Here is a 27,877-nt window from a genome sequence, read left to right on the forward strand (position 1 = left end):
AGAAAAAAAAATCAATGTAACAATTAACAGAACATACTCTATGTTGGTAAATATAATTTTGCTTAGCCGTCAGATTTTCCATGTATGTAGATCTACTGCACACAAGATATAGTTTTAAAATAACATGGATTTCATGAGCGCCGAATTCAATGTTATATACACTTTATTAAATGAACATAAGGAAAGGTAAACAAGAGGTCCATGGGCCACATCGCTCACCTGAGCACATTGGCTGGGCAAAAGCACAAATCAGTTCAGTATTGAAAAGATTACCCGGGGGGGGGGGGGGGGGGGGGGGGGGGGGGGCTTGAATTTTTAACTACCTGATAATGCTTCCATGTCAAAATAATAAATGGCTTTGTTGTACTTGAGAAGATTTTTTAAAAATTTTCCCATATATTCCTTTGTAAAAATTTGATCCCCCATTGTGGCTCCTCCCTAGCCCAGGGGTCATCATTTGAACAAACTTGAATCTACACTAGCTGAGGATGCTTCCATATCAATATGACTAAACATAGCTTTTCTGTTCTTGAGAAGAAATATTTTTTCTATATGTTCTTATGTAAAACTTTCGATCCCCCTATTGGGCCCCACACCAACCCCAGGGGTCATCATTTGAACAAAACTGAATTTACACTACCTTAGGATGCTTCCATATCAAAATGACTAATCATGGCTTTGCAGTTCTTCATCAGAAGAAATCTTCCTATATATTTCTATTTCAGACTTTGATCCTCCATTGTGGCCCCACCCTACATCAGGGGGTCAACAGTTGAACAAATTTGAATCTACACTACCTGAGGATACTTCCACATAAATATGATCAATCAGGGCTTTGCTGTTCCTGAAAAGAAGATTTTTAAAGATTTTTTCTATACATTTCTATGTAAAACTTTGATCCTCCACTGTGTCCCCACCCTACCCCCAGGGGGTCATGATTTGAATAAATTTGAATCTACACTACCTGAGGATGCTTCCATATAAATATGACTCATCACGGCTTTGCTGTTCCTGAGAAGAAGATTTTTAAAGATTTTTTCTATATATTTCTATGTAAAACTTTGATCCTCCACTGTGGCCCCACCCTACCCCCAGGGGGTCATGATTTGAATAAATTTGAATCTACACTACCTGAGGATGCTTCTATATAAATATGACTCATCACGGCTTTGCTGTTCTTGAGAAGAAGATTTTTAAAGGTTTTTCCCGTATATTTCTATGTAAAACTTTGATCCTCCACTGTGGCCCCACCCTACCCCCGGGGTCATGATTTGGACAAACTTGAATCTACACTACCTGAGGATGCTTCCATATAAATATGACTCATTATGGCTTTGCTGTTCTTGAGAAGAAGATTTTTAAAGGTTTTTCCGATATATTTCTATGTAAAACTTTGATCCTCCACTGTGGCCCCGCCCTACTCCCGGGGGGTCATGATTTGAACAAACTTAAATCTACGCTACCTGAGGATGCTTCCACATGAGTTTTATCTTCCCTGGCTTTGTGGTTCTTGAGAAGAAGATTTTTAAAAGATGCTATTAATTTTTCACTAATTCTTTATTATCTCCCCTTGAAAGAGGGCGTGGCCCTTCATTTGAACAAACTTGAATCCCCTTCACCCAAGGATACTTTGTGGCAAGTTTGGTTGAAATTGGGCCAGTGGTTCTTGAGAAGAAGTCGAAAATGTGAAAAGTTTACAGACAGACGGACGGATGGACAGACAGACGGACAGATGGACTACAGACAAATTGTGATCAGAAAAGCTCACTTGAGCCTTTGGCTCAGGTGAGCTAAAAACATGGAGAAAAGGGAATGTACATGAATACTTTTTATCACCATATCTTACTTCGCAAACCAGAAACTGCATGGACGATTTTGTAATAAACACTCGGGAAATAATTAAGACTGTTATATTCCCATATGAAAACATTTTCATGTCAGGCTCTAAAAACTGAAAATCTGCCGTATTTATATCAAATTTCTAAACACAAGTAAAACTTTTGGGATTGCTATCTTGTAGTAACAAAATCTTAATCCCACTTAGAATTTATTGTAAGTTTTCAAGTCATGTTTGTTCATGGTAGAATAGTCATATATACTATATCATTCCTAATCCTAACTGTGCATAAAGTTTACAAAAAGTTGTTCTAAAAAACTCTTCTTGAGCAAAAAACTTTAAAATCATGTGTTTTATTTACTTTCTCATGGGTTTGTCTAAATGTCGTTATCTGATTGGTCAAAAAGATTAGCACCTTGTATATTTTGTGTATTTATTGCAATTCACAGTTATCATTCTTGACTTCCATATTTGGAAATGGTCCAGATCTGTTAAATTTACCATATCCATGTTCATGCTAGGAGAATTTTACTTAGTTTTCTTTACCTTTAACCCGTAGTGTGATTGTAGCCCCTACTCCAGATGGGTTCACCTCATTGGTTGCATTACAAGTATATTCTCCCTTATCTTCAAACTCTAGATTGTTGATGTACAGAATGGCATTTTCATATTTATTATCTGCAGCAGCCAGTGAGATTCTTCTGTCTTGAGGGAGGGGCTGACCATCTTTTTTCCAAGTAATAGTTGGGTAGGGAAAGCCTGTGACCGGACATTTTAGTTCTACATCATCTTCCTGAACTACATTCTTTGAGGTATCCATTTTCCCAATTTTTGGTTCTCCTAAAAATATAATTATTAACTGATTATCATGAATAAAATGCTTCCCATATTATGTTTTGTTTGATATATTGTAACACTCCTGTTTGTCTACTCAGACTAATCAATACAAGAGGCCCAAGGGCCTTACCGGTCACCTGAGTACAATACAACAATTTAGAGGATCCATAAACTGAAAAATGAAGCTTTGTTGCCCAAAAGCAAGAAAAATAGTATGATTAGCATCAACAAAATAATTGGTCTAGTATCTACCTGCCTATCTGACTTTCCAAGTCATTAAATCTATGAAAATATTTTTTCATTATACAATAAATTATCTTGCATAATTCTCTTATTCTATTAAGCTTTCAAATACATTATTTACAATGATTAATTATCAAAGGTGAATGGCAAAGGGGAATAACTTTGCTCAGCAGAATACAAGTTAATAGAGCCCTGGCCAGGACTAGAACACTTGACTAAATGGTCCAGGTGTTCAAAATTCTGGTAAAAATACCCTTGCATATTAAAACTTTTACTCTGTTTGCCTTGAACATCCCCAGAAGCATAGAAGATTTTCATAGAAATGCATTTTCACCATATTATTAAATAAATAAAGCCCTATCCTTACCCAGAACATCTGACCCATTGGCCACGAACTCACAATTCTGGAAGAAGCACCCTTTCTCATTATAACTATACACTTGTTTCTTTACTTTATCACCAGTAGTAGAAAAAATATTTTAAAAGAAATTATGCATTTTCACTTTATATAATCAATAGAGCTCTTTCCCCCTCACCAGAACCCCTGACCCAAGGGCCATGAGGCATTCTTCCTTATCATAACCATGCACTTCCTTTGTTTGAAAAATACCCAGGCGCACAGAAGATTTTGAAAGAATTCATGCCTATTCCCTATATAATCAATAGAGCCCCGCCCTAACACCAGAACCCCTGACCCAGAGGCCATTAAATTCATAATTTCTGAGGCAGCCATGCTCATCATAACTATGTACTTAGTTTATTTAATATCCAGTAGCAGAGAAGATTTTCAAAGAATTAATGCAATTTTACTATATAATCAATGGAGCCCATCCCTAACACCAGAACCCCTGACCCAAGGGCCATGAAACAATTTCTGAAAAGGCAGTCATGCTCACCATAACTATGTTCTTAGTTAGTTTATTTAATACTCAGGAGCAGAGAAAAAGATTTTCAAAGAATTAATGCAATTCTACTATATAATCAATAGAGCCCTGCCCTAACACCAGAACCCCTGACCCAGGGGCCATGAAATTCACAATTTTGGAAGAGGCACTCTTGCTCATCATAACTATGTACTAAGTTACTTTATTTAATGCCCAGGAGCAGAGAAGATTTTCAAAGAATTAATGCATTTTAACTATATAATCAAAAGAGCCCCACCCTAACACCAGAACCCCTGACCCTGGGGCCATGAAATTCACAATTTTGAAAAAGGCACTCTTGTTCTTCATAACTATGTACTTAATACCCAGGAGCAGAGAAAATTATTGCAATTCTACTACATAATCAATAGAGCCCCGCCCTAACACCAGAACCCCTGACCCTGGGGCCATGAAATTCAAAATTTTGAAAGAGGTACTCTTGCTAATCATAACTATATACTAAGTTAGTTTATCTAATACCCAGGAGCAGAGAAGAAGATTTTCAAAGAATTAATGCATTTTCACTATATAACCAATAGAGCCCCGCCCTAACACCAGAACCCTTGACCCTGGGGCCATGAAATTCATAATTTCAGAAGAGGCACTCTTGCTCATCATAACTATGTACTAACTTAGTTCATTTTATATCCAGGAGCAGAGAAGAAGATTTTCAAAGAATTAATAACATTTTCACTATATAATCAATAAAGCCCTGTTGTAACACCAGAACCCCTGACCCTGGGGCCATGAAATTCACAATTTTGGAAGAGGCACTCTTGCTCATCATAACTATGTACTAAGTTATTTTATTTAATACCCAGGAGCAGAGAAGAAGATTTTCAAAGAATTAATACATTTTCACCATATAATCAATAGAGCCCCGCCCTAACACCAGAACCCCTGACCCAGGGGCCATGAAATTCACAATTTAGAAAGAGGCACTCTTGCTCATCATAACTATATACTTAGTTAATTTATTTAATACCCAGGAGCAGAGAAGAAGATTTTCAAAGAATTAATGCACTTTCACTATATTATCTATATAGCCCCACCCTAGCACCAGAACCCCTGACCCTGGGGCCATGAATTTCACAATTTTGGTAGAGGACTCAATGCTTATTACAATGATGCCAACAGTTTGACTGCTTGATGTCCAGGAGCAAAGAAGAAGATTTTTAAAGATTGCATTATTTTTGGTGGTTTTAGCCCCACCCCTCAGGCCCCAGGGGGGCAGGGACCATGGAATTCACAATTTTTGTTCCCCTTCACCCATAAATGCTATATGCCAAATTTGGTTGAAATTGGTTCAGTGGTTTCAGAGAAGAAGCTAAAAATGTTCAAATGTTAACACACGACGCACACCGCACGACGCACGCCGACGGACGAGAACGGATAGCAATAGGTCACCTGAGTGACTCAGGTGACCTAATAAGTAATTATTACATTTTCAACAGTGAAATACGGTGATTTATTTATTGAATAAAAGTGATATTCTCTCACAGTGTGAAAGGATATCAAAGTACTGGTAAGTAAAAAATAATTTCTGGCCTGCCATAAGATAAAGAAAGTAACTAAACCATCTTAATAGATACTAAAACTGTCAATTTCTTCCCAAATATGTTACTAAAATCCATGTTACAATGTTTTCAATCTCACAACTGCTAAGATGTCTCAACCGCTCAACTATGACGTCACAGCCTATGACACTGTGTTAAGAAAAGACAGAGGCAAAGGGAAAATCAAAGAAAATGTAGTAAACAGAAAATTCAATGTTTTGTAGTTGGATATGGTATTTATTTCACTCCTGAGACAGGATTTTTTTTTATATTTTCACTTGTGCTTCACACTTGTGAAAATATCAAAAAATCCTGCCCCACTTGTGAAATAAATTCCATATCAAACTACAAAATATTGAATATTCTCTATATGCTAGTTAGTGCATTCCTAATTGTTATCCATGTTATGTAGTGGTAGACCACCATCTATTACCAGTATGGGTGTAATGATAAGGCTAAAGCAAATTGTGGTATATCATGATACACTGGAACTGTATCACCATTCATGACTGGAAATTTCAATTTTCACAATTTTCTACATAATCTGTGTGTGTCTGTTCTGAAATATTATCACAGTGTGTAAGAAATAAGGTGAAGATTATTTCTTCAGTTCACAAATACATAACGTAACATTTAATAAGCTCTGAACACAATTAAACAGCATAAATAAATAATGAAAATCTCATGTATTAGGTTAAATTAAAAAGAATATCATACATTGCTTAAATATTATATATTGTGATACACAGGTATACCAGGATAGGGTACAATTTTCTTGTGTACACCAGTACCCCTAATCACCAGATACCAATGTTTGTGCTCATGTGACAAACAGTACAGAGATTTATATTTTTCACCAACACTGAACAGAAAAAAAAGAGTATAACAAGTGCATGGCTTTTGGACAATATAACTCTAGAGGTAGTAAATTAATAAGAATTTAAACTATGGCCATTCTCATAGAATTCTTAACTACTAACCTTTCAGTGGAACAATTGTAGAGACGATCGCCGAAGAACTTCCCCAAATTAATTTCACTTCACAGGTGTATGGGCCAACATCACTCCACTCTGAAACAAATCAATTTTTTATGATATATGAAGAAATCAGCCATAAATGACATTGTTTCCAATCTATCAAACAAGAAATCCATGGGCCTTGATGGTCACTTGAGTATCACAAGTTTCTCAGGCTCTGACCACTTAAGCCCCTACCTAGAATTGGTACTAGGTCTCATGTGACAAAATTTTACAGTTAGGTGAGTACATGCAGCATGTCTCCTAGAAATTCAGGAGTATTTGGTACATTCTGCAATAAATCTCAATTTAGGATAAACTCAGTCTAAAAGGGAAAAGAAATATTTTGGGAAGATAATACATTCTGGAATTATTTATGCAAACGTGAAAGAACTACATGTATTTCAGGGTTGTCCAATATTATCCATTGAATACTCTTAGTCAAGATTTCATATCTATTATCAAATATTTGATTCTGTCATACAAATGAAAATATTTTTAAAATATCTAAAATCTCTAGGCACCTGCCATTACTATTCGATTATATCTATTACAACTGTTTAGTAAAGGTTTAATTAGACACCATGTGTTGTGTAAAATTTTGACAATATCGAACGTAAATATATACGATGTCAAGCAGCTTGTTGGTCTAGGGGTATGATTCTCTCTTTTGATGCAAGAGTACATATGTTAATTTCTATGTTGGGCTTCCATACTTTATACATAAGTGGTTCTACTTTCATTCTGTCTTTCCCTTTACCAATGACCCTTACATCATATTTTTTATAAATTGTTCCTTTTATACTTTTTGAATGTGTTTATATCACCCAATAGGCCATAGTTCATACCTTTCTTTGCCCATTTTTTATCATTTAAAGAGCATAAAAGGACTAAGGAGAGAGAGAAATTTTTACAAAGATGGAACAATTTTAAAGGTCAGTATTTTCTAAAAGAAATATATTTTTTATACTAGCTTATATCATTTAATCTAAAATCTGTAATTCATAACAAAGATTTTGATGTGCAGATGTTGTATATCTCTCAAAAGTATTTATACATTTTCAGAAATGATTTCTTATCAAAATTTTGACTTTGACGAAACCTTAAGAAATAATTAGTCTAGTGTTCAGTAACAACTCATAAATTAAGTTCTTATCTGTTCCCCATTTTGATTTTTTTTCCTGTAAGTTTTAATTTCTATTATGGCTCCACCCTACCCCAGAAGCTATGATTTGAACAATCTTCAATCTTCACTACTAGATCCTGAAGAAGCTTCTGTATTAAAATGACTAATCATGGCTTTGTTGTTCTTGAGAAGAAGATTTTTATGCCCCGCCATGAATATGGCCGGGCCATATAGTGTCCGTCTTCTGTCCCTCTGTCTGTCTTTCCACTGCCCTTTGCCTTTAGCTCTGTTCAAAGTTCAGTTTCAAAGAAACTATCCAAGATATTTTTATCAAACTTCATATGCTGATAGATATTGATGAAAGCTATGCAACTGCATCAATATTTTTTTACCTTGACCTTTCCTTTGAACTTGACCTCACTTTTCTTAAATTAGTGTTTAGCTTGGTTTAAAAGATACCATTCAAGATAGTGTAATCAAACTTCATATGTTGATACATATTGATGTAAGCTATTCAACTGCATCAACATTTTTGACCTTCACCTTTCCTTTGTCCTTGACCACACTTTTCTTAAATAAGTGTTTAGCTCAGTTTTAATGAAATCATTCAAGATATTTTTATCAACTTCATATGCTGATATGCTGATACATACTGATGAGAGCTTTTCAATTGCATCAATATTTTTTGACCTTGACCTCACTTTTCTTAAATTAGTGTTTAGCTCAATTTTAAAGAAACCATTCAATATAGTGTTATCAAACTCCATGTGCTGATACATACTAATGAGAGCTATTCAACTGCATCAACATTTTTTGACCTTGACCTTTCATTTGACCTTGACCCCACTTTTCTTTAATTAGTGCCAAACTTCATATGCTGACACACACTGATGTAAGCTACTCAACTGCATCAATATCTCTTGATCTTGACCTTTCCTTTGACCTTGACCTCACTTTTCTCAATTTGTGTTTAACTCAGTTTTAAAATTAAAAGCCTGAAAGGCTTCAATGGCATCGAACATGAAAAACAAATTCAAAACATTTTTTTTTAAATTTGAAGATAGCAGTAGGTCAAATAAGTGACTAATAAAAATTGTAAAGTTGTAAACAAAATGTCAAAATTACAGTCTTTGGCATTATGCCATGGTCTGAATAGAGCAGGGTTTGAACTGACTAGACACCGTCGAACATGTTCATGCTGGATATCTAACTCATTTTTTTTTCAGTCAATTAAAGAACTATCAAGGATGTAATGAATTTATATGAATATTATTCTAATTGTCAATGTCTAAGCATTGTTTTAGTGCATCTAAACAACAACCGTAACTCGCTGACGGCTCTGTTACGACTACGATCGAGATATAATTGGGCCTGGTAGGCCTATACGGTAAAATGTGATATGGAAGAAATGGTGAAATACAGTAATAACTTCAGTTTTTATGATAAAATTGGTTAATTTAATATTGTGGTTATTTTACTACCTATTAAGTCAGTGATTCATTTTGAAAATGGTTATCATGGGTCCAAAGGACCCCTGTTCAGGACAACAATGAGTCCCATGTCAAAACCAATGCGTCCAAATCCAATGGTACATGTACTGTATATTAAATATGACAGAGGAAATTCTGGTGAAATATAAAAGGGTATTGCACAAAAGTGCAATTGTTTTATTGTAGGCCTACCTGTGAGTGGTTATACTATTACTATCAACTGGAAGTAAGAATACACGATTTTGTGGCATGAAAATAATATATTGTCACCTGTGCACTTTAGTTCTATTTTTAGACCATAGCTATGATCATACACACTGAATGCACAGAAGCAGACCAGTTGTTCTGTTGAATGAAGTAAAAAAAGTTTTTTTTTTAAATGAAAAATAGTATCTTTGATATGCAACAGAATTATTTGTAGATATAATTGATGCAATTTTATTTCAAGCTATTATTCATTGTGAAAATTTTCAAAGAAATCGATGCATTGTTATTGCTATTTCTTTTGGGGATGCATGGACTGACACATTCGGTCACGTAAAGTTTGGTCGCCCGCTAAATGGCATTCGAGCTCAAGAGCTCGATACCATAAAAATCATTCATAATATTGTTATCAAACTTCATATGCTAATACATACTGATGTAACCTTTTTAACTGCATCAACATTTTTTGACCTTGACCTTTCCTCTGACCTTAACTTCATTTATTTTAAATTAGTGATTAGCTCAGTTTTAAATAAACCATTCAAAATATTTTTCGCAAACTTAATATGCTGATATGTATTTGTGAGAACTATTCAAATGCATCAAAAATGTTTGACCTTGAACTTTCCTGTGACCTTGACCTCACTTTTCTTAAATTTGCATTTTGCTTAGTTTTATGCACATAATTTGGTGAGAATTTATCATCTATATCCAACTTTTTAGATTTCAATTTTAAAGAAGCTATTCAAGATATTCTCATCAAATTTCATACACTAGCTAATATAAATTTTCATGTTGCATTACTAATATACCCTCGGTGGGGCATTCATGTCCTATGGACATATTTCTATTTAAATGATCTTTCCTATATATTCCTAAAACTTTGATCACCTTTTGTGTCCCCTCCCTAACCCAGGGGGGCATGATTTGAACAAATCTGATTTAACATTACCCAAGGATGCTTCCATATAAATAAGACAAATCATGGCTTTGCTATTCTTAGGAAGAAGATTGATAAAGATTTTTCCTAATATGTATTCATATATAAATCTTTGATCATCCATTGTGGCCCCACCCTATCCCAGAGTCATGATTTGAACAAATTTGAATCTATACTACCTGAGGATGCTTCCATGTAAATATAACCAATCATGGCTTTCTTGTTCTTGAGAAAAGATTTTTTTTTTCAAGATTTTTCCTATGTATTCCTTTGTAAAAATTTGATCTTCCATTGTGGCCCTGCCCTATCCCCTGGGGTCATGATTTGAACAAACTTGAATCTACACTACCTGAAGATGTTTTCACATAAGTTTCATTCTTGGACCAGTGGTCCTGGAGAAGATTTTTCCAACATATTCCCATGCAAAACTTTGATCATCCATTGTGGCCCCATCCTACCCCTGGGCGTCATGATTTGAACAAACTTTAATCTACACTACCTGAAGATGTTTCAACATAAGTTTCATTTTTCCTGGCCCATTTGTTCCGGAGAAGAAGATTTTTAAAGATTTTTCCTAAGTATTCCTATGTAAAACTTTGATCATCCATTGTGGCCCCACCCTACTTTTGGAGGTTATGATTTTAACAAACTTAAAGGACTTATCACATGATCTTTCAAAAATTGTAATTTTATGAAAAATATTATCTACAACCTTGTTTATTAAAATACTGAATACTAAAAATGTCGTTGAAAGCCTATTTTAAGAGATATTGAGAGTTGAAATTCAAATACGGCAATATGCATATTTCAGTCGGATTTTGGTGAAATACTGCTCTGACATCATAGGCGACAATTCAGTGATAGAGAGATGAGAATATGCACACTATTTATGGAGTTATCAACGACAATTGCAGCTTAATTACGAAAAATTCTGAAAAAAAAATTCCTAGCGTGCTTTTTAATTACTATAGAAACATTAACTAGTTCTAATGTATAAAGCTTTTGTGATATTTTTGTTTTTTATTCAAAACATTTAGAATCTGTACAGCTCTGATTACAGCAATGTTTCGTGATCGGAAAATTATTTTTCAGGACCGCCATCCTTTACAAAACATAAGTAAATTAATGTTATGCTAAAACAAAGAATAACAAAGTTATACAACATTAAATTTGTGAATCAAATAAGTTAATACATGTGATAAGATGTCAAATCAAATTGTATTGTGATGGTGAGTTTCTTTGTCTTCGCCGCGTCTCCTTCAATATCGTCGCTGCTATTTTTACAATGCTAACAGATTTTTCAGATTTTTTCTTGCTGACAATTCTAAGATATAAGGTTGGATATCCAATTTCATATCGATAAAATCAGTGATTTGGTCCTCCACAATGCAGAAAATTCAGGTTGTTTTGTGTATATTTTAGTAAGATTATTGTGAAGAGCTGATCAGCCATTGTCGCCTTTGACATCATAGGGTCACGTGATCACTATCTAATTAACTTAGATTTTTAATTCAGGGGGTTTTCATTTGAGTCAGTAATTGGTTAATTACCGCGGTTTATCCGCAGTAAAAACACAAAATTTATAAACTATGGTCATAAGGAACGCTTTACGCTTTTAATTTCAAATAATTTAGAAACATGTGATAAGTCCTTTAAGTCTACATTACCTGAGGATGTTTCTATATAAGTTTCATCTTACCTGGTCCAGTGGTTCTTGAGAAGAAGATTTTAAGAAGATGACATTAATTTTTCACTAAATCTTAATTATATCCCCTTGGAAGAAGGTGTGGCCCTTCATTTGAACAAATTTGAATAACCTTTACCCAAGGATACTTTGTGGCAAGTTTGGTTGAAATTGGCCAAGTTTTTCTTGAGAAGAAGTTGAAAATCTGAAAAGTTTACGCATGACGCACACCCACACAATGACAGGCGAAAACAGATAGCAAAATGCATTCAAATTTTCACATATTTATAATTATCTCTCCTTGGAAGAAGGGTTACCAAAGGATACTTAGTGGCAATTTTGGTTGAAATTGGCCAAGTTGTTCTTCAGAAGAAGTCAAAAATGTGAAAAGTTGACAGATGGACCTTGGACAAAATGTGGTCAGAAAAGCTCACTTGAGCCTTTGGTTCAGGTATCTAAAATCTAGATAAATCCCTGGAATTGGGCAAAGAGATCTGTCAGTCACTGGTTAATATGACAAGTATTTTTACCTGCTTTTTCAATTGTGAGTATGCTGCTTCCATTGAGTTTGTGTCTATCAGAAACACTGGTTGCAAGGTTATCTCCCATTTTCCACTTCTGTTCTATTTGAAATGTTTGACTTGTTCCAGTAACATTTTCTTGACTTATTGTGTACTTGCATTCCAATTTGTTGTTTTGTTTATTGCCAAGAGTGGTGTTGTACTCATCAGGGGTTGTAGTAACTGAAAAACAATAAAAAGAAATTATCGAGAAAAAATGTAATAATTATAAGTGTAGAATATACCACAAAAAAAAATTATTGCTACAACTATGGAATTTATATTTCTTAAGATTTAGCCCTAAGGATTGAGTGGAGTTTCTGCACGCAATGCCAACGTCTCACAAAAAAGCAAGCTTATATGATTTTTTTCATAGTTTCTGACCCCAAACCTAAGTTTCAATGGCAACAAAATCAAAGAAATCTGCATGACACTTATGTGATACACTGTCATAATCCAAACTCTTTTAGTTAAAATAATAACAAACTACTTACAGTGTACTACCACAACTTCTGTATGAATATCAGGTACACCTTCATATTTACAAACATATTTTCCAGCATCTGAGCGAGAAACTTTTTCTTTCATCAAGGTTACAGTTATAGTATACATATCCTTCATCTTGGGGTCCTGTGTGAATCCTCTGTTAGTATCAAATTTGTTGTTAAAGTTGTCATAAAATGCCAATTTTTGTATATCGGCATTGCTGAAGGTAGTCTGACGCTTGTAAGTACAGGTGATTGAGAGGTTTGAACCAGAAGCAAACACATATACTCCTTTCCCAATGGTAATATTACCAGCAGCTGAAGAAAAGAATACTGCTATTAAAGACAGATAATACAAACTTTTATCAAAAAATTTGAAAATAACAACTTGAGTTCTGTATATGTAAGTAAAATACACAAGTTTAAGGTAGTTCGATCATCAGGTTCTGAAAATCGGCTTTTAAGTAATTGAAAATGCTCACAAATATGTCTCTGATTTCAAAGAGTAACGTGAATTTACCCATGGCATTTCTTCAAAGTTCATCATTTTAGTTAATCATATTACATTTCCATTTCTATTTGTTTTCTCTGTGATAACTCTTTGAAAGTTAGTTGAGTTGATTTCTTGATCATTCTACCGGAATGTTAATTTCACCAAGCGAAAGGTCAGGAGCTAAGAAGGCCTAATATGCATGTAATTCTCGCGCGGCTGTCTTTGTGTTTGATGTCAGTGGGCGGGGACTATTGAAATTGACATGCGAGGCCTCGTGTAATTTAAATCTATTAGTCTACATTTTTAAAATCTAAATTTACAATTTTATTTCACAATGAAATGGAAATATAAGGAATCACTGACTAGTTAGTAGAGTATGCCAGGGACATCAACGATAGTTGGAAACGGGGGATAATTTATGCATAACGGGCTTTGCCCGTTATGCAAATTATCCCACATTTCCAACCATCGTTGATGCCCTGGCATACTCTACTAACTAGATAGTGATTCCTTAAATATAGGGGAAATCATCAAATCTCAAATATATTTTCAGGAAATGCGAATAAAAACACCAGCTATGCACTTTCTAATGAAAATTGATCAAAAAATATATTTTAGGATAAACAAAAATATAGGTATCCCGGCATTTGGGGAAGATTGCATCTTTTTTTACTTATACAGTATTTTAGTTCTTCTATTTACTTCAATTGTTATGTAATACATAGTGTAAAAAGCTTGTGCTATCATTGCTAGACATTACATATCATGTAAATTTCATATCCTGCTAATTAGCATTGGTAACTAATGCTAGATTAAAGGAAATTTGATTTGTCTAAAAATGAATTTATTTTTTTTCTTTTAATTATGGGGTACAAATGTCAACTTTTTACAAGACACTCTTTAAGACATCAAAGAACCTTGAGCCATATTGAGATGCATAAAATGAAAATTGTTGCATGAAAAGATCTCAATTTCAAGCTTCATTTTGAGACTTTTTTCTCTGTTTTCCTGTGTAAGACATTAACTGTTTTTGTACACAGGGCACGAGCTCCGTTATTCTTAATATTATATCTCATTGAGTGTGTTCAATTTGTTAAACTCTGCACACATCACTAAGCAGGGTCTGACAATACAGGTGAATTGTTTTGCTTTCTCACGTTTCTACTCTGAATTTTCTGGATTATAGCTTTAATATTTTTCAGTTTCTACTTTTCTTATTATTAAGGATAAAGTTTGCTTTGTGAAAGTGCAAGGATGTGTCAATCAAACGCGTCCTGAAATTCGTAGTTTCAATAATTTCCAGATAAAATAAGTTTTTTATTATATTTCCATGTGAAATGCTATTGTAACATATAAGTCATGATATTATACAGAAAATTTGAGAAAATATTAAATTCAAATCTGTGTCCAGGCCCTTTTAAAGAAAGTATTTTTAAAGCTTTTACCTATTTACAGGAGAACATACTTATAGTGAAGTCACTGAAGTGCCAGGGAAGAACTATTGTGATATGTTATACATGTAGTTGTAAATAGAGGATATTCAAAGTCTTTAAGTTGGATATGGAGTTGATTTCACAAGTGGAGGATTTTTTTTTATTCATATATATTTTTTCAGGTGTGTGAAGCACAAGTGAAAATATTAAAAAAAAAATCCTGTCTCAAGTGAAATAATTCCATATCCAACTACAAAATATTACATTTTCTGTTTATTATATTTTTTTCATTTTCCCTTTACCTTTATTTTTTGGAACATAGTGTCATAGACTGCATCAACATCAACAAATTACATGACATCATAGATGAGCGGTTGAGAAGTCATAGCTTAGTAATTGTGAGATTGTAAACATGGTATTAAACATGGATTTTAACAACATATTTGGAGAAACTTTAGTAGTTTTGGTCTCTTTCAGGATGATTTATTTACTATATCTTTTGACAGGCCAGGGAGTACTTTTTTACAACACTTTTAGTGAAGGGAAGGAAAATCTCAAGTTATATATTGTCACACTTTGACATTCTTTCACATTATGACAAAATATATATTTTATTCAAATAAATTACAGTTTTTCACTGTTGAAAATGTATTGATTTGTTAGTTTTATTAATAAGTTCATAATATGATTGAAAACTAGAGGGAATGAAAATCACTGTTCTTTTAAGTGGGTTTCCTGTAAGCTTATTCCTATGTAAAACTTTGATTCTCTATTATTGTCCCATCCTTCCCCCACGGGGCCATGATTTTAACAAACGAGAACCTGCGCTACATGATGATACATGTACTTGCATATTATTTGTACAGTTGTACTATGATTAATCATGTCCTAGCTGTTCTTCGATTTTTTTCATAAGTTGTACATTCCCTTGTAAAACAACCCTACCTCTCAGGGATCACAATTCAAACAAGCTTGAATATATCTAAACAAGGAAGCTTAAACATAAGTTTTGTTTTTTCTCTCCTAGTCCAAAGAAGAGTATTTAATGACCTATCACATTTTCACAATTAAGGTTTTCCATCCCTAATAGGACCTAATTCTCTATACTTAAATATCCATCACGTTTATAATACTCTGATATTAATTGAAAGCATTTTACAGTAGAAAAGGATTTACCAAGAGAAAGTTTCAAAAACATAATTTACTAAGCAGTAATTAATAAACAGAAATTGCATTGAAGTCTATGGAGACAAGCGATTTTTTTTTTAAATAAAACTTCAAATAATATCAATAAATACTGTGGTGGAAAGATGCATTAAATCATTAGAAATAGAATGACAATTGAAAACAATTTTTTTTACCATATAGATTTTTTAAAATTGATTTATATTACTTAAAAAAACTAGAAATATGTCCATAGGACATGAATGCCACGCCGAGGGTATATTAGTAATGCAACATTTTAACACAAATTGAGAAAAGTGAGGTCAAGGTCAAAGGAAAGGTCAAGGTGAAAAAATATTAATGCAGTTGAATAGCTCTCATCAGTATGAATCAGAATATGAAGTTTGACACTAATTTAAGAAAAGTGAGGTCTAGGTCAAAGGAAAGGTCAAGGTAAAAAATTGTTGATGCAGTTGAAAAGGATACATCAGTATGTATTAGCATATGAAGTTTGATAAAAATATTATGAATGGTTTCTTTAAAACTGAGCTAAACACTAATTTAAGAAAAGTAAGGTCAAGGTCAAAAATATTGATGCAGTTGAATAGCTCTCATCAGTATGTATCAGCATATGAAGTTTGACACTAATTTAAAGTGAGGTCAAGGTCAAAGGAAAGGTCAAGGTCAAAAAATATTGATGCAGTTGAATAGCTCTCATCAGTATGTATCAGCATATGAAGTTTGATAACACTATCTTGAATGGTATCTTTAAAACTGAGCTAAACACTAATTTAAGAAAAGTCAGGTCAAAGTCAAAGGAAAGGTCAAGGTCAAAAATATTGATGCAGTTGAATAGCTCTCATCAGTATGTATCAGCATGTGAAGTTTATTAAAAATATCTTGAACTGTTTCATTAAAACTGAGTTAAACACTAATTTAAGAAAAGTGAGGTCAAGGTCAAAAGAAAGGTCAAGGTCAAAAATTGTTGATGCAGTTGAAAAGGATACATCAGTATGTATTAGCATATGAAGTTTGATAAAAATATTATGAATGGTTTCTTTAAAACTGAGCTAAACATTAATTTAAGAAAAGTAAGGTCAAGGTCAAAGGAAAGGTCAAGGTCAAAAAAATATTGATGCAGTTGAATAGCTCTCATCAGTATGTATCAGCATATGAAGTTTGACACTTATTTAAGAAAAGTGAGGTCAAGGTCAAAGGAAAGGTCAAGGTCAAAAAATATTGATGCAGTTGAATAGCTCTCATCAATATGTATCAGCATATGAAGTTTGATAACACTATCTTGAATGGTATCTTTAAAACTGAGCTAAACACTAATTTAAGAAAAGTGAGGTCAAAGTCAAAGGAAAGATCATGGTCAAAAATATTGATGCAGTTGAATAGCTCTCATCAGTATGTATCAGCATGTGAAGTTTATTAAAAATATCTTGAATTGTTTCATTAAAACTGAGTTAAACACTAATTTAAGAAAAGTGAGGTCAAGGTCAAAAGGATGGTCAAGGTCATAAAATGTTGATCCAGTTGAATAGCTTACATCAGTATGTATCAACATATGAAGTTTGATTACACTATCTTGAATGGTATCTTTAAAACTGAGCTAAACACTAATTTAAGAAAAGTGAGGTCCAGGTCATCAGTATGTTTCAACATATGAAGTTTGATTACACTATCTTGAATGGTATCTTTAAAACTGAGCTAAACACTTATTTAAGAAAAGTGAGGTCAAGGTCAAAGGAGAGGTCAAAGTCAAAAAATGTTGATGCAGTTACATAGCTCTCATCAATATCTAACAGCATATGAAGTTTGATAAAAATATCTTGGATAGTTTCTTTGAAACTGAGCTTTGAACAGAGCTAAACTCAAAGTGTGACGGAAGGACAGAAGGACGGAAGACAGACATGACAAACACTATATGCCCCGGCCATATTCATGGCGGGGCATAAAAAGAGGGAGATAACTCTTCAACAAGTCAAGGTAATAAATTAGGACACGTTCCATTCTTACATGCTAATTGTAATAAATGGGAATTATGTCTAGTAAATATACTGAGTATTCCACCCATACATCTCTGGTATGTATTCAAATTTATTGAATCTGAGGCTGTTAGGGATGGAATACCTTAAAGAAAAGGTGTGGCTCTGCATTTAAACAGACTTTTTCCCCTTCACCCAAGGTTGCTTTGTGGTAAGTTTGGTTGAAACTGGTCCAGTAGTTCTGGAGCAGAAATTAAAAATACGAAAAGTTTACACACAATAGAAAACACACAACAGATGGACAGAGATGTGGGACAAATACCCTTCCATCAATGGCTCCAGTGAGGTAAAAATTAAAGTTATGGGGTACTATGTATTAAAAACATTCAGTTTTAAGTGAGACATAATTCTTTTGCACAATCTTATATGTATATGATAAGTCAATGAATGTAGATAATTTTTGATATCCATTTAAACAAAACAGTGTCAAACAGATAAGAGAATTATTTATTCTAAAGATAACAAGGCTCTTAAACATTGACATGTTTATTTTAATAGTTTCCACGACATTCATTTTCAGATAAATATTTACAAAGTAAATTGATCATTCAAGCAATCAATTGTATACCAGACCTTAATGTTAAATTGAAAACATATTAGGCCATTCCAAGTTTTTTCTCTGTTTAGCATCCACCTATCTTTCGAAAACCTACCTACCTATTCCCAAAAAACACACAAGGCAAAAAATAAAACACAGACTTTACAATAATAAAAATGACATCATTCAAAGAATTTTATTTCATGAATCTACTTTTCTCATAGAAATATCTCTTGATTTGTAAAATCAAGGTATTACACACTAAAAATATACATAATATGACATACTAGAGAAAAATATTTAAAGAACTTGACAAATTTCCGAGATTTTGACCAAAATAATCAATTTTAGGACTCCTGATTTTGTTTGTTTTTTCTGAAATGGGGTGTCAAAAACCAAGGCGCACGTGGACGCTAAACATAGAAAAAACTTGGAATGGCCTTACTGTACATGTACAGTGCGGCAATACTGATTTGCATGAACTATTTCCTAGTAGTTACAGAGACAGTAAATGCCCTTACAGATTAAAGGATTTTAAAGGTGTGTCTTACTCTGTACCAGTACTCAAAATCATAATATTAAATCCACATTCATTTAACTAAAGAGATTTGATGAAGTATGGCTTTTAAATGGATGATGCAAATTTCAAAAGTCAGCATAAGAAAAATGTATGTCACACCACAAGCCAGGTAAAAAGTATTTAAAATCTCAAAGGTCTAGTCTTATAATTTCATCAAATGCAAGCAAATATGGCATTTAGTGATAAGCTTTATCATTATAAACAACAGAAAACTTTAAAGAAAAAGAATTTTTTTATTTTTTATTTTTTTTAAATTTTGTCATTACCTTTTTTAAATTCTAAAGGTCTCCCTTTTTAATGAAAAAGTAACACATAATAATATCTAGATTCAGGCTCAACATTAACTTTAAAACGGACTAGACCAGTTGGAGCTGGACTACTAGTAAATGAAAAATTTGCTAGACTTTACATCAGCTTCACTGAATGACTCAATAAATATTGCTAAAATAATTGACATGAAAAAAATCATAGGCAAATAACAACATCATCAATGTAAACAAATTAATGGTTATTATATGGGGAGGGGGGGGGGGAATTTATTTTATCAAATAAATTTCTTTTATTTTTTCAAATTAAGGAGAAAAACATCTTTCAGAAATTGGTTTATGTGAAAATATACACTGTCGAACAGTTGTCATAAAGAAAATGACCTAGCAGGAAGGATAATTTTGGGAAGAGTTTCGCCTTAACAATTCAATATTGGTGAAATATTGATATGTATAGATAATAATAAAGTAATTTTTTTTTGTTTTACAATCAGCAAACTCTGTGGTACAATAAAACATGTTAGGTTTTCCAAAACAAACCTTTTCATAATTATTTTTCAACGGGATCAAAAAATGATTTCAAGTGAAACCACATTCATCAATAAAACAAAATTAAAGAAAGCACACCTCCTAAATAATAGTTTTGCTTCATTTTAACTTACAGATATTTTACACCACTGTTTCCACTAACTTTGAAAATCAATTTAAGGGTCATTATGACCTTTTGAAATAAACTTTTGTGAGTCAAAGAGAATTTTTGAGGGTCAAAATATATTCAGTCTGGTTTTGCTTTCAGTTCTTATATTAGCTATGCTTTCTTATATCATAATTTGAAGTTTAAAAAATGAAAGTAAAATATAATTGTACTCTTTTATTCACACATTTTACAGATTCCGCCATTTGGGTTTCATATGGAATACACGTCAATCAAAAGAGAACACCTGAAAGTTGTTTGAACGTTTTGTAAAACTGTTTATCATTGATTTTAGCTTTGCTCACCTTTTTATTACCATCATTAGCCATTTTGACAAAGCTAAGCTGAAATAAATATGCTGATGTCAGATGTGATATTTTTCTATTCAGACTTCTGGTTTTGTTCAGAATTAGATAGATTGTTCAAAAAATTTAATGACTGTTGACATTGAAATGCTGATTCCAATCACTGCCACTTTGAAATTAAAGCAACGGTTTATTCAAAGTGAGTTTGAAAATAAATTAATAAACTGGTTCCATCAAGGCAACAATATTCAACTCGATTTTTAAAATTTGTTTTCATATTTTTTCTGCACTATGATGACCCTTTGGGTGATGTTTTAGGGGGTAAAAAGTATTTTTATATGTAAATTACACAGAAATATGCATTAACGGAAACACTGTACACAACCAGTTGGGCTACCTTGATGCAAAATAAACTAGCCCAGACCAAACTTTTACTAGTCTGTCGGTGGGACGTCCCTTAATGTTGAGCCCTGCAAGTTTGTGAAAATGAATAACTTCTCATAATTCATTTGAATGATTTATGATTGTGCATTAGAAAATAATTTTATCTTGTATCCAAAGTAGGAAAGAACTGATATCAATAAAATTTCCATTTTGTAAGTTGTCCCTTAATTCAAGATATCTGTATGACCATGAATAAATTAATATAAACATGGTAGCACATTACTTCAGATAAGCCTTTACCCTAAGGAACTATTGAGAATAATTATACTCCCAACAATAGTAAATCTTTACCAAGTAATTATGCTAGTTTAAGTGTAGCTTTGAGGCACTTGTTATCTAACATTAATAAGTATTTTGGTCATACTGTAGGCCCGCATGAAGCAATATCAGTTTGAGGGTGCACTACAAAAAATTCCTCGACAACCAGAAAAAGGTCATCAGACTTCAGTACTGAGGGGGCCCAGCTGGTAAATTAGCATTGGTTATCTACTGTTTCATCGCACAGCTAGTATATATTGGCAATATTATAATTTATTGGGGATCACCTCAGACATCTCCCTACCCCCTTTCCCCATCCCAGTTTCCTACAGCCCTGAACTGTATATATTTTTATATATTTCCATTATTTTAAAAACAGTAAGCACTAATGTTAACCATTCTTCACACAAAAATAGTTAATACAGTTGAAGTTCAGCATCTCAAACACTGATATCTCGAATACCATGGGTATATGTCGAACTGATTTTCAAGTCCCAACCCCTTATCTTTTTAAAGTATTTTACCCTCGATATCCTGGGATATCTCAAAGTTTTTTCTCGGTCCCATGGAGTTCAAGATAACGAGGTTTGATTGTACATTACAGCTGATAAACTACAGTTTTGTAATTTTATTTTTCACTAACAGTGTTGGTAAGGGACAACCAAAAGCAAGACAAACCACTTTTAGCATCAAAAAGGTAGTTTTCCAGGCTATCTGAAATGTGGTTTAACTGTAAAATTCTATTCAAAGAAATTTCAAGACCACTGAGGAGTAATATTGTAATAATGTAGCACTACACTTAAATGAAGGAAATAAACCCTACACATTTTGTCAATCTCTCTGTGGTTTTAATGAAATACATGAATCATTGGAAAGTAAAAAGAATTAAGTTTTAAAGTTAATGATGATATATGTCTTGAAACTTTTCACCCTTGCATTATTCTTCATGAAGCACTACAAGAGTTTCATGAAGAATGTTCATAGGTGAAAAATTTCACACCTTTGTGAACTTAACCTTGTAAAAAGTTGATCCTTCTAATCCTAGACATGAGAATATAAACTTCAAAACTCTGTAATTCAGAAAGTCTTTTACATTTGTGTTAGGTTTATCCTTTTAACACAACTCAACTGGAAAAGAATTTCTAACTTTAATTTTGGATGCTCTAGAGCTATGTTTGGATGTTTGCTGTTATATTATACATGTAATACCGAAAGGTTATTAAGTCATGTTGTAGTCCAGACAGTGAAATAGATCAATGCATGAAATTGACATTGATCTATCTACAACATCTATGTGATGCAATATAACATTGTCTTGGTAGTTAACTTTATTTTGAGAGATCACAAAAACAGTTACCTATCTTTTCTGAAGAAGTAATGGATCCATCATAATATTGGTCTATTTGATCTAGTGTGGTATCATGATGAATATTTCAAAATTTGTATTGAATTTTGTGACACCAGTCGATCACCACATCAAACCAGGTCAAAAATGTTTTTCCATTCGGATTCCTCATATGCAATCAGGGCAGTAACACTTTATACAGCATGGCATACAAAATACTTTGAGGGCACATGATAATTGTCATAACAAAAGCTGTTAGTGCGTCGGCTTCACAAATGTCAATGTACACTACTGTTGTTGATCAGCTGATTATAGATGGTGCTTTTTTACGTATGTGACCCTATTTTTCGATGGTACGAAAAAAACATTTCAGACCGAATTTTCTTACCTTGAACGATACCAATTAACGCTGTGGACAATACAGCACAGAAAGCAAATACTTTGTTCGAGTTCATCTTTCTTCACAGCCGCAGAAATCGTATGTTCTTCTTCGAATACTTTCTAATCAACCTTGGGAGAAATGGCCTCTTATTGACACATGCGCACACGTAATAATTTTACGCGTTATCTCCCCTTGACTCTAATCTTGTCCGCTAGGGGAATGATCGTTCATGACTGTATGCCGACGTGGTAAATATTTAAAACTATTGAATTAAAACATGGTGAGAGAAAAATTTAAAAAAAATAATATACATGATGAAAAAGCATAATTAGATAAAATAAAAATAAAGACGGGCATTAACATAGGCCAGAGGAAGCTGGGATATTGTTAAATAAGTGACTATGAGAATAAACAAGACTTAATATAGTCATTTTATACATAAAATAGGTCTGGTCAAAAAGCTAACCTTACTTCATGTACGTCTATGAAAAAATTTAGTTGTCTTGGAAGTTACAGTATTTTATTTTTTAAAAAATTTCAAATAAATAATTGATAAAATCGCCAACGTACTCCTGTGCTGATACTGAAAGAGAACGAGTGTTCTCTTTTCAATGGAGTAAAACTGATTAGCTGCAGCCTGCAGAACAGTTACGGTCAAAGACTAAAATATAAAACCATAACGCTTCAGTTCTGCAGCTAGAATAGAATAGAATAGCATTTATTTCGAAGTCAGGATCCAAATGGGCATAAACCGATATAACATATAAAATTACAGATAAAGTAACAGACTATAGTAGACAATATACAATGAAGAGTAATTCTTATAGTTAGTTGGTGGTATTTATATAAGTTTCATATGTAGACATGTTGATATGATTAATTTAAGATACATCTTAATGTGTAAACATGTGCATAGTCATTATTTAAAATGCAATATACATCTGAACACAAAACATATTAATGTATGTCTCGGAGAGTGTGAATTTTTTATTTAAAAAAAAGTTGGATTCAGACTATATTTTGAATTTTTCAATTGTAATATTTTGTGAATGTGTCATAGAAAAATTTGTTATAAAAAAAGAGCCGATCGAGGAACCCTAGGGGTACGGAACGCCGGGGGTGGGGGTACTTTTTCAAACACCTGTGAACCTGCGGGCTTTTTATGAATGAACTTTATTCTAACTGACAAGACAGTGAAGAGAAGATATGTACAATATAATAAACAGAAAATTTTACACGAAGAATAAAGGCTAAAAGAGTGTAATATCAACCAAGAGAGGCAACTCTCTGAAATTATAATATCTACCAATTTACAAATTTTGCTAAGTTGATTAATATTTATTACATTAAAAAACATTTCAAATTTCAAAACATTTGGATTCGATTGAAAATATTTTGACAAATACATAAGTCTTGAGTTCTTTATAGATAGAAATAAGTATTAATGAAATTCATCCCCGATTTCATTGCAGTTACATAGTTTACAAATTCTATTTTCTCTGTTGTTAAAGTATCTACCAGTCTCAATAGGTAATTTTGTATTCCCAGTTCTAAATAAACAATATTTCGTGGATTGTTTAGGAGGCAAATTCAACAAATAGTCTTCAAATATTAATGATTTTTTAAAAAAAATTTTAATTAAAACCTTTAGGGGAAGTTTGTACATCACTAAACCATGTTTGCTTAAACTGATCTAAAGAGTGGTATATACCTTATTTTTTAGCCAAGATGTATTAATTTGAATTTTCATACCACATATAAGTCAATCAACATTCATTTAAAATTTTCTGAACAAAACCAGACCAAGGATTCTTATATATTTTCAATGCACATAAAAGTTCTCCAGACAATTTAGAGCTCTGGGCATTAATGAGTTTACCCCAAAATGAAATCATACTAACGTTGATATTAATTATTAAGGATGTCTACAAGTTCTCCATACAAGTTCTCCATACCCCATAAAGTTTGGTGCTGATGTTTTCAAGCTCAGAATATGTTTGTAAAATTTTAAGTGTAATTTCTCTATTAGTTTAATTTTATGAAAACCCCACATTTCGCATCTATATAGGAGTATTGGTTTGACAATTTTGTCAAACATGTCTAATCTACAATCAATTGCTAAATTATGTTTTCTACACTTACCAATAACACTATACATAGCTTTATAGCTTTGGTGGCTTTGTCATATAATTCTTTGGAATTTTATTGAAAGAATTACTATTACAAAATGCAGATCTAGAGGGGTGCCCCCCCCCCCCTAGAATTTGCAGAGTTATTAAAAGTATATACTGAAGCAAATAAAAAATGACTTAATTTGGAAACCCCCCCCCCCCCCAAGAAAACGTGGACCCCATCACCACCACGAAATAGGTGTTTTTCACGTTTGGGAAGTGCATTTTACGTCTATGGACTGGTGTGGACCCCTCCCCCCTGGAAAAAATCGTGGATCCGCGCCTGAAATGTAATACCTAAATATTTAAAGTTATCAACTATATCAAGCTGGGAACCTTCAAGCTGGAAACCTTCAAATGTAAAAACCATTGGTTTTGAATTGTAAAACGTCTGAAGAAGTAATGAAAGCGCTTACGTTTTACTAACATTGTTGCCTTGTTATTTTTAATTTTCATATTAATTACCGGACACTGTGATATTTCTTTTCATTTTTTGGATATATATATATATATATATATATATATATATATATATATATATATATATATATATATATATATATATATATATATATATATATATATATATATATAATTTTACCTGAATTCGTTGGAGTTACAGTTACATTTGACAAATTTTCAGTTGTTGCTTCATTTTGGTCGTTTGTAACTGGTGGCTTCGAATAACTTGGAGATGACAATACTGTTGTATCTGAGAAACATAAAAAATGTTATTGGAACCAGTATTGTTACAAACTTTATTTACGCTAAGGCCAAAGAAAGGAGGGTGTCTTTAAATAAACAGAAGGAAAATGTCTCTCATAATGTCAGCTCATTATTTCTCGTAACCTTGGTTTCAACCCGACTTTGAATCTCGAAGTAATAAAAGTGTCCTTAATTTCATGGACAGGATAGTCGACGAAAAAAATATGTATAAATTTCCACGCAATTTCTTGAAAATTTCAGTTAAAAATACAAATAAACATTTCTGAAATGTTAGCATTTTCACTAATTTGGAGATAATCAAGCCTCTCCGAATTGACATCGCAGGGTTAAATGGTAAGTTTTCGAGATGTTAATTGCTGTTTAAACACCGTATCGTTACCCAGCCTGTCCTGTGTTTCTTTAATAACATGCGCGGATCTAGAGGGGGAGGGGGTCTGGACCCCCCCCCCTGTTATTTGCAGAGATATTAAAAGTATATACTGAAGCAAAAAAAAAAAGACTTTGGACCCCCTCCCCCAGAAAACATGGACCCCACCGTCACCACCACGAAATATAGTGTTTTTCACGTTTGGGAAATGGATTTTAGCACTGTTTGTTTGTGTGTGGGGGGTTCTTTTATTTTGCTTGTCAAGAAATTTTCTGGGTTTAATACGTTTGGGAAGGGAATGTAGGCTTTTTTATTTTTTTTGCAAATCAAGAAATTTTTGGATGGAAATATTTCTTTGACTGGGTTGGACCCCACTCCCCCCCCCCCCCCCCCTTCGGCTGGAAAAAAACATCCTGGATCCGCGCCTGAATGATTTTAATTAAATGATCTTGAGTACCGTGAACTACGAAAGCCTATTAGGATCAAACTACAGTTAAAAAAAAAATAAAAGGCGTTATAACGCGAAAAAAGGCGTAATTACGCCTTTCCAAAAGGCGTTATTACGCCTTTCCAAAAGGCGTTATAACGCCTTTCTATAAGGCGTTATTACGCCTTTCTAAAAGGCGTTATTACGCCTTTCCAAAAGGCGTTATTACGCCTTTCTAAAAGGCGTTATTACGCCTTTTCAAAAGGCGTTATTACGCCTTTCCAAAAGGCGTTATTACGCCTTTTTAAAAGGCATTAATACGCATTTCAAAAAGGCGTTATTATGCCTTTTGAAGGGCCATTATTATGTCTTTGACAGGTGTGTGTGTGTGTGGGGGGGGGGGGGGTCCCATAAAATTGACAAGCAAACAAAAAAACAAGAACCCCCCCCCCCCCCCCCGAAAAAAATAAACTGCCTAAACTTGAGGGGAAACTTTTTCTAATTTTTCGGTAAAACTTTTTTAAATGCAATGACTTGCCCGAGGTTAACCATACTGCAACAAAATGTTAAGGGACCAAGCAATCAATTAATGATTTTTTATATTTAAACTATAGCAAGACTATTCTCCCAAAAAGTGGGGTGGGGACCCCCCCCCCCCCCCAACTCACATTCGTACTACCGGCCTGTTTGAAAAGGAGTTGTATCCAAAAATGGAAAGGCGTTATTTTAAAATAGTAAATATATGAAAGATTGAACCAAAGCCATCTTTATTTATGCAATATTTAGATTATAGTTTTAATATTATAAATTATTTTATAAATTATAATAGTATTTTCTATATTCCTGCACATCTCGCAGACAGTTGTTTGCATTTTGCATGCATATTAAGAGAAGTCAACACTCTACTTTTGAAAATCCAGGATATAGGCAGAACCAGCTTTGGGTTTTGCTAGCCACGTATTAAAAATTCATGTCAAATTTGAAATATTTTTCTCTCCTCTTGGTAAAAAACTGGCAAAGTATTTGCATAGATATATAATGAGCAGTTAGCCTTCAACAAAATTTCTGAAATCCATACACCTTGGTAGAAGCGTCTGGCATCAGAGAAGGACTAAGTTGGTTTAACACTGAAAATATTTTACACATTTAAAAATCTTTTTTCCTAGAAATCTAATTATAATCAGCCCCCAGGGTGGCTAAGTAAGTCATGTATTGAAAAAAAGGCGTAATAACGCCTTTTTAAAAGGCGTAATAACGCCTTTTGGAAAGGCGTAATAAAACCTTTTGGAAAGGCGTAATAATACCTTTTGAAAAGGCGTAATAACGCCTTTT

At 33.2% G+C, this 27,877-nt stretch overlaps 1 protein-coding gene across 1 annotated transcript in view; it reads right to left on the reverse strand.

Moving 5' to 3' along the window:
* LOC133182660 (hemicentin-1-like) overlaps window positions 1-27,877 on the reverse strand; it is a 55,204-nt gene that overhangs the window by 24,763 nt on the left and 2,564 nt on the right. Inside the window, exons 2-6 of the mRNA XM_061317514.1 lie at window positions 25,627-25,737; window positions 12,911-13,219; window positions 12,387-12,599; window positions 6,377-6,466; window positions 2,384-2,677 (exon numbers count right to left, since the gene is read on the reverse strand). Coding sequence (XP_061173498.1) covers window positions 2,384-2,677; window positions 6,377-6,466; window positions 12,387-12,599; window positions 12,911-13,219; window positions 25,627-25,737 — 1,017 coding nt within the window. The remainder of the gene's footprint in view (window positions 1-2,383; window positions 2,678-6,376; window positions 6,467-12,386; window positions 12,600-12,910; window positions 13,220-25,626; window positions 25,738-27,877) is intronic.

Source organism: Saccostrea echinata, unplaced genomic scaffold, assembly GCF_033153115.1.
Source record: "Saccostrea echinata isolate AGI-Se365-2 ecotype Australia unplaced genomic scaffold, CSIRO_AGI_Sech_v1 ptg000009l, whole genome shotgun sequence".
In the NCBI taxonomy this organism is placed as follows: Eukaryota; Metazoa; Mollusca; class Bivalvia; order Ostreida; family Ostreidae; genus Saccostrea; species Saccostrea echinata.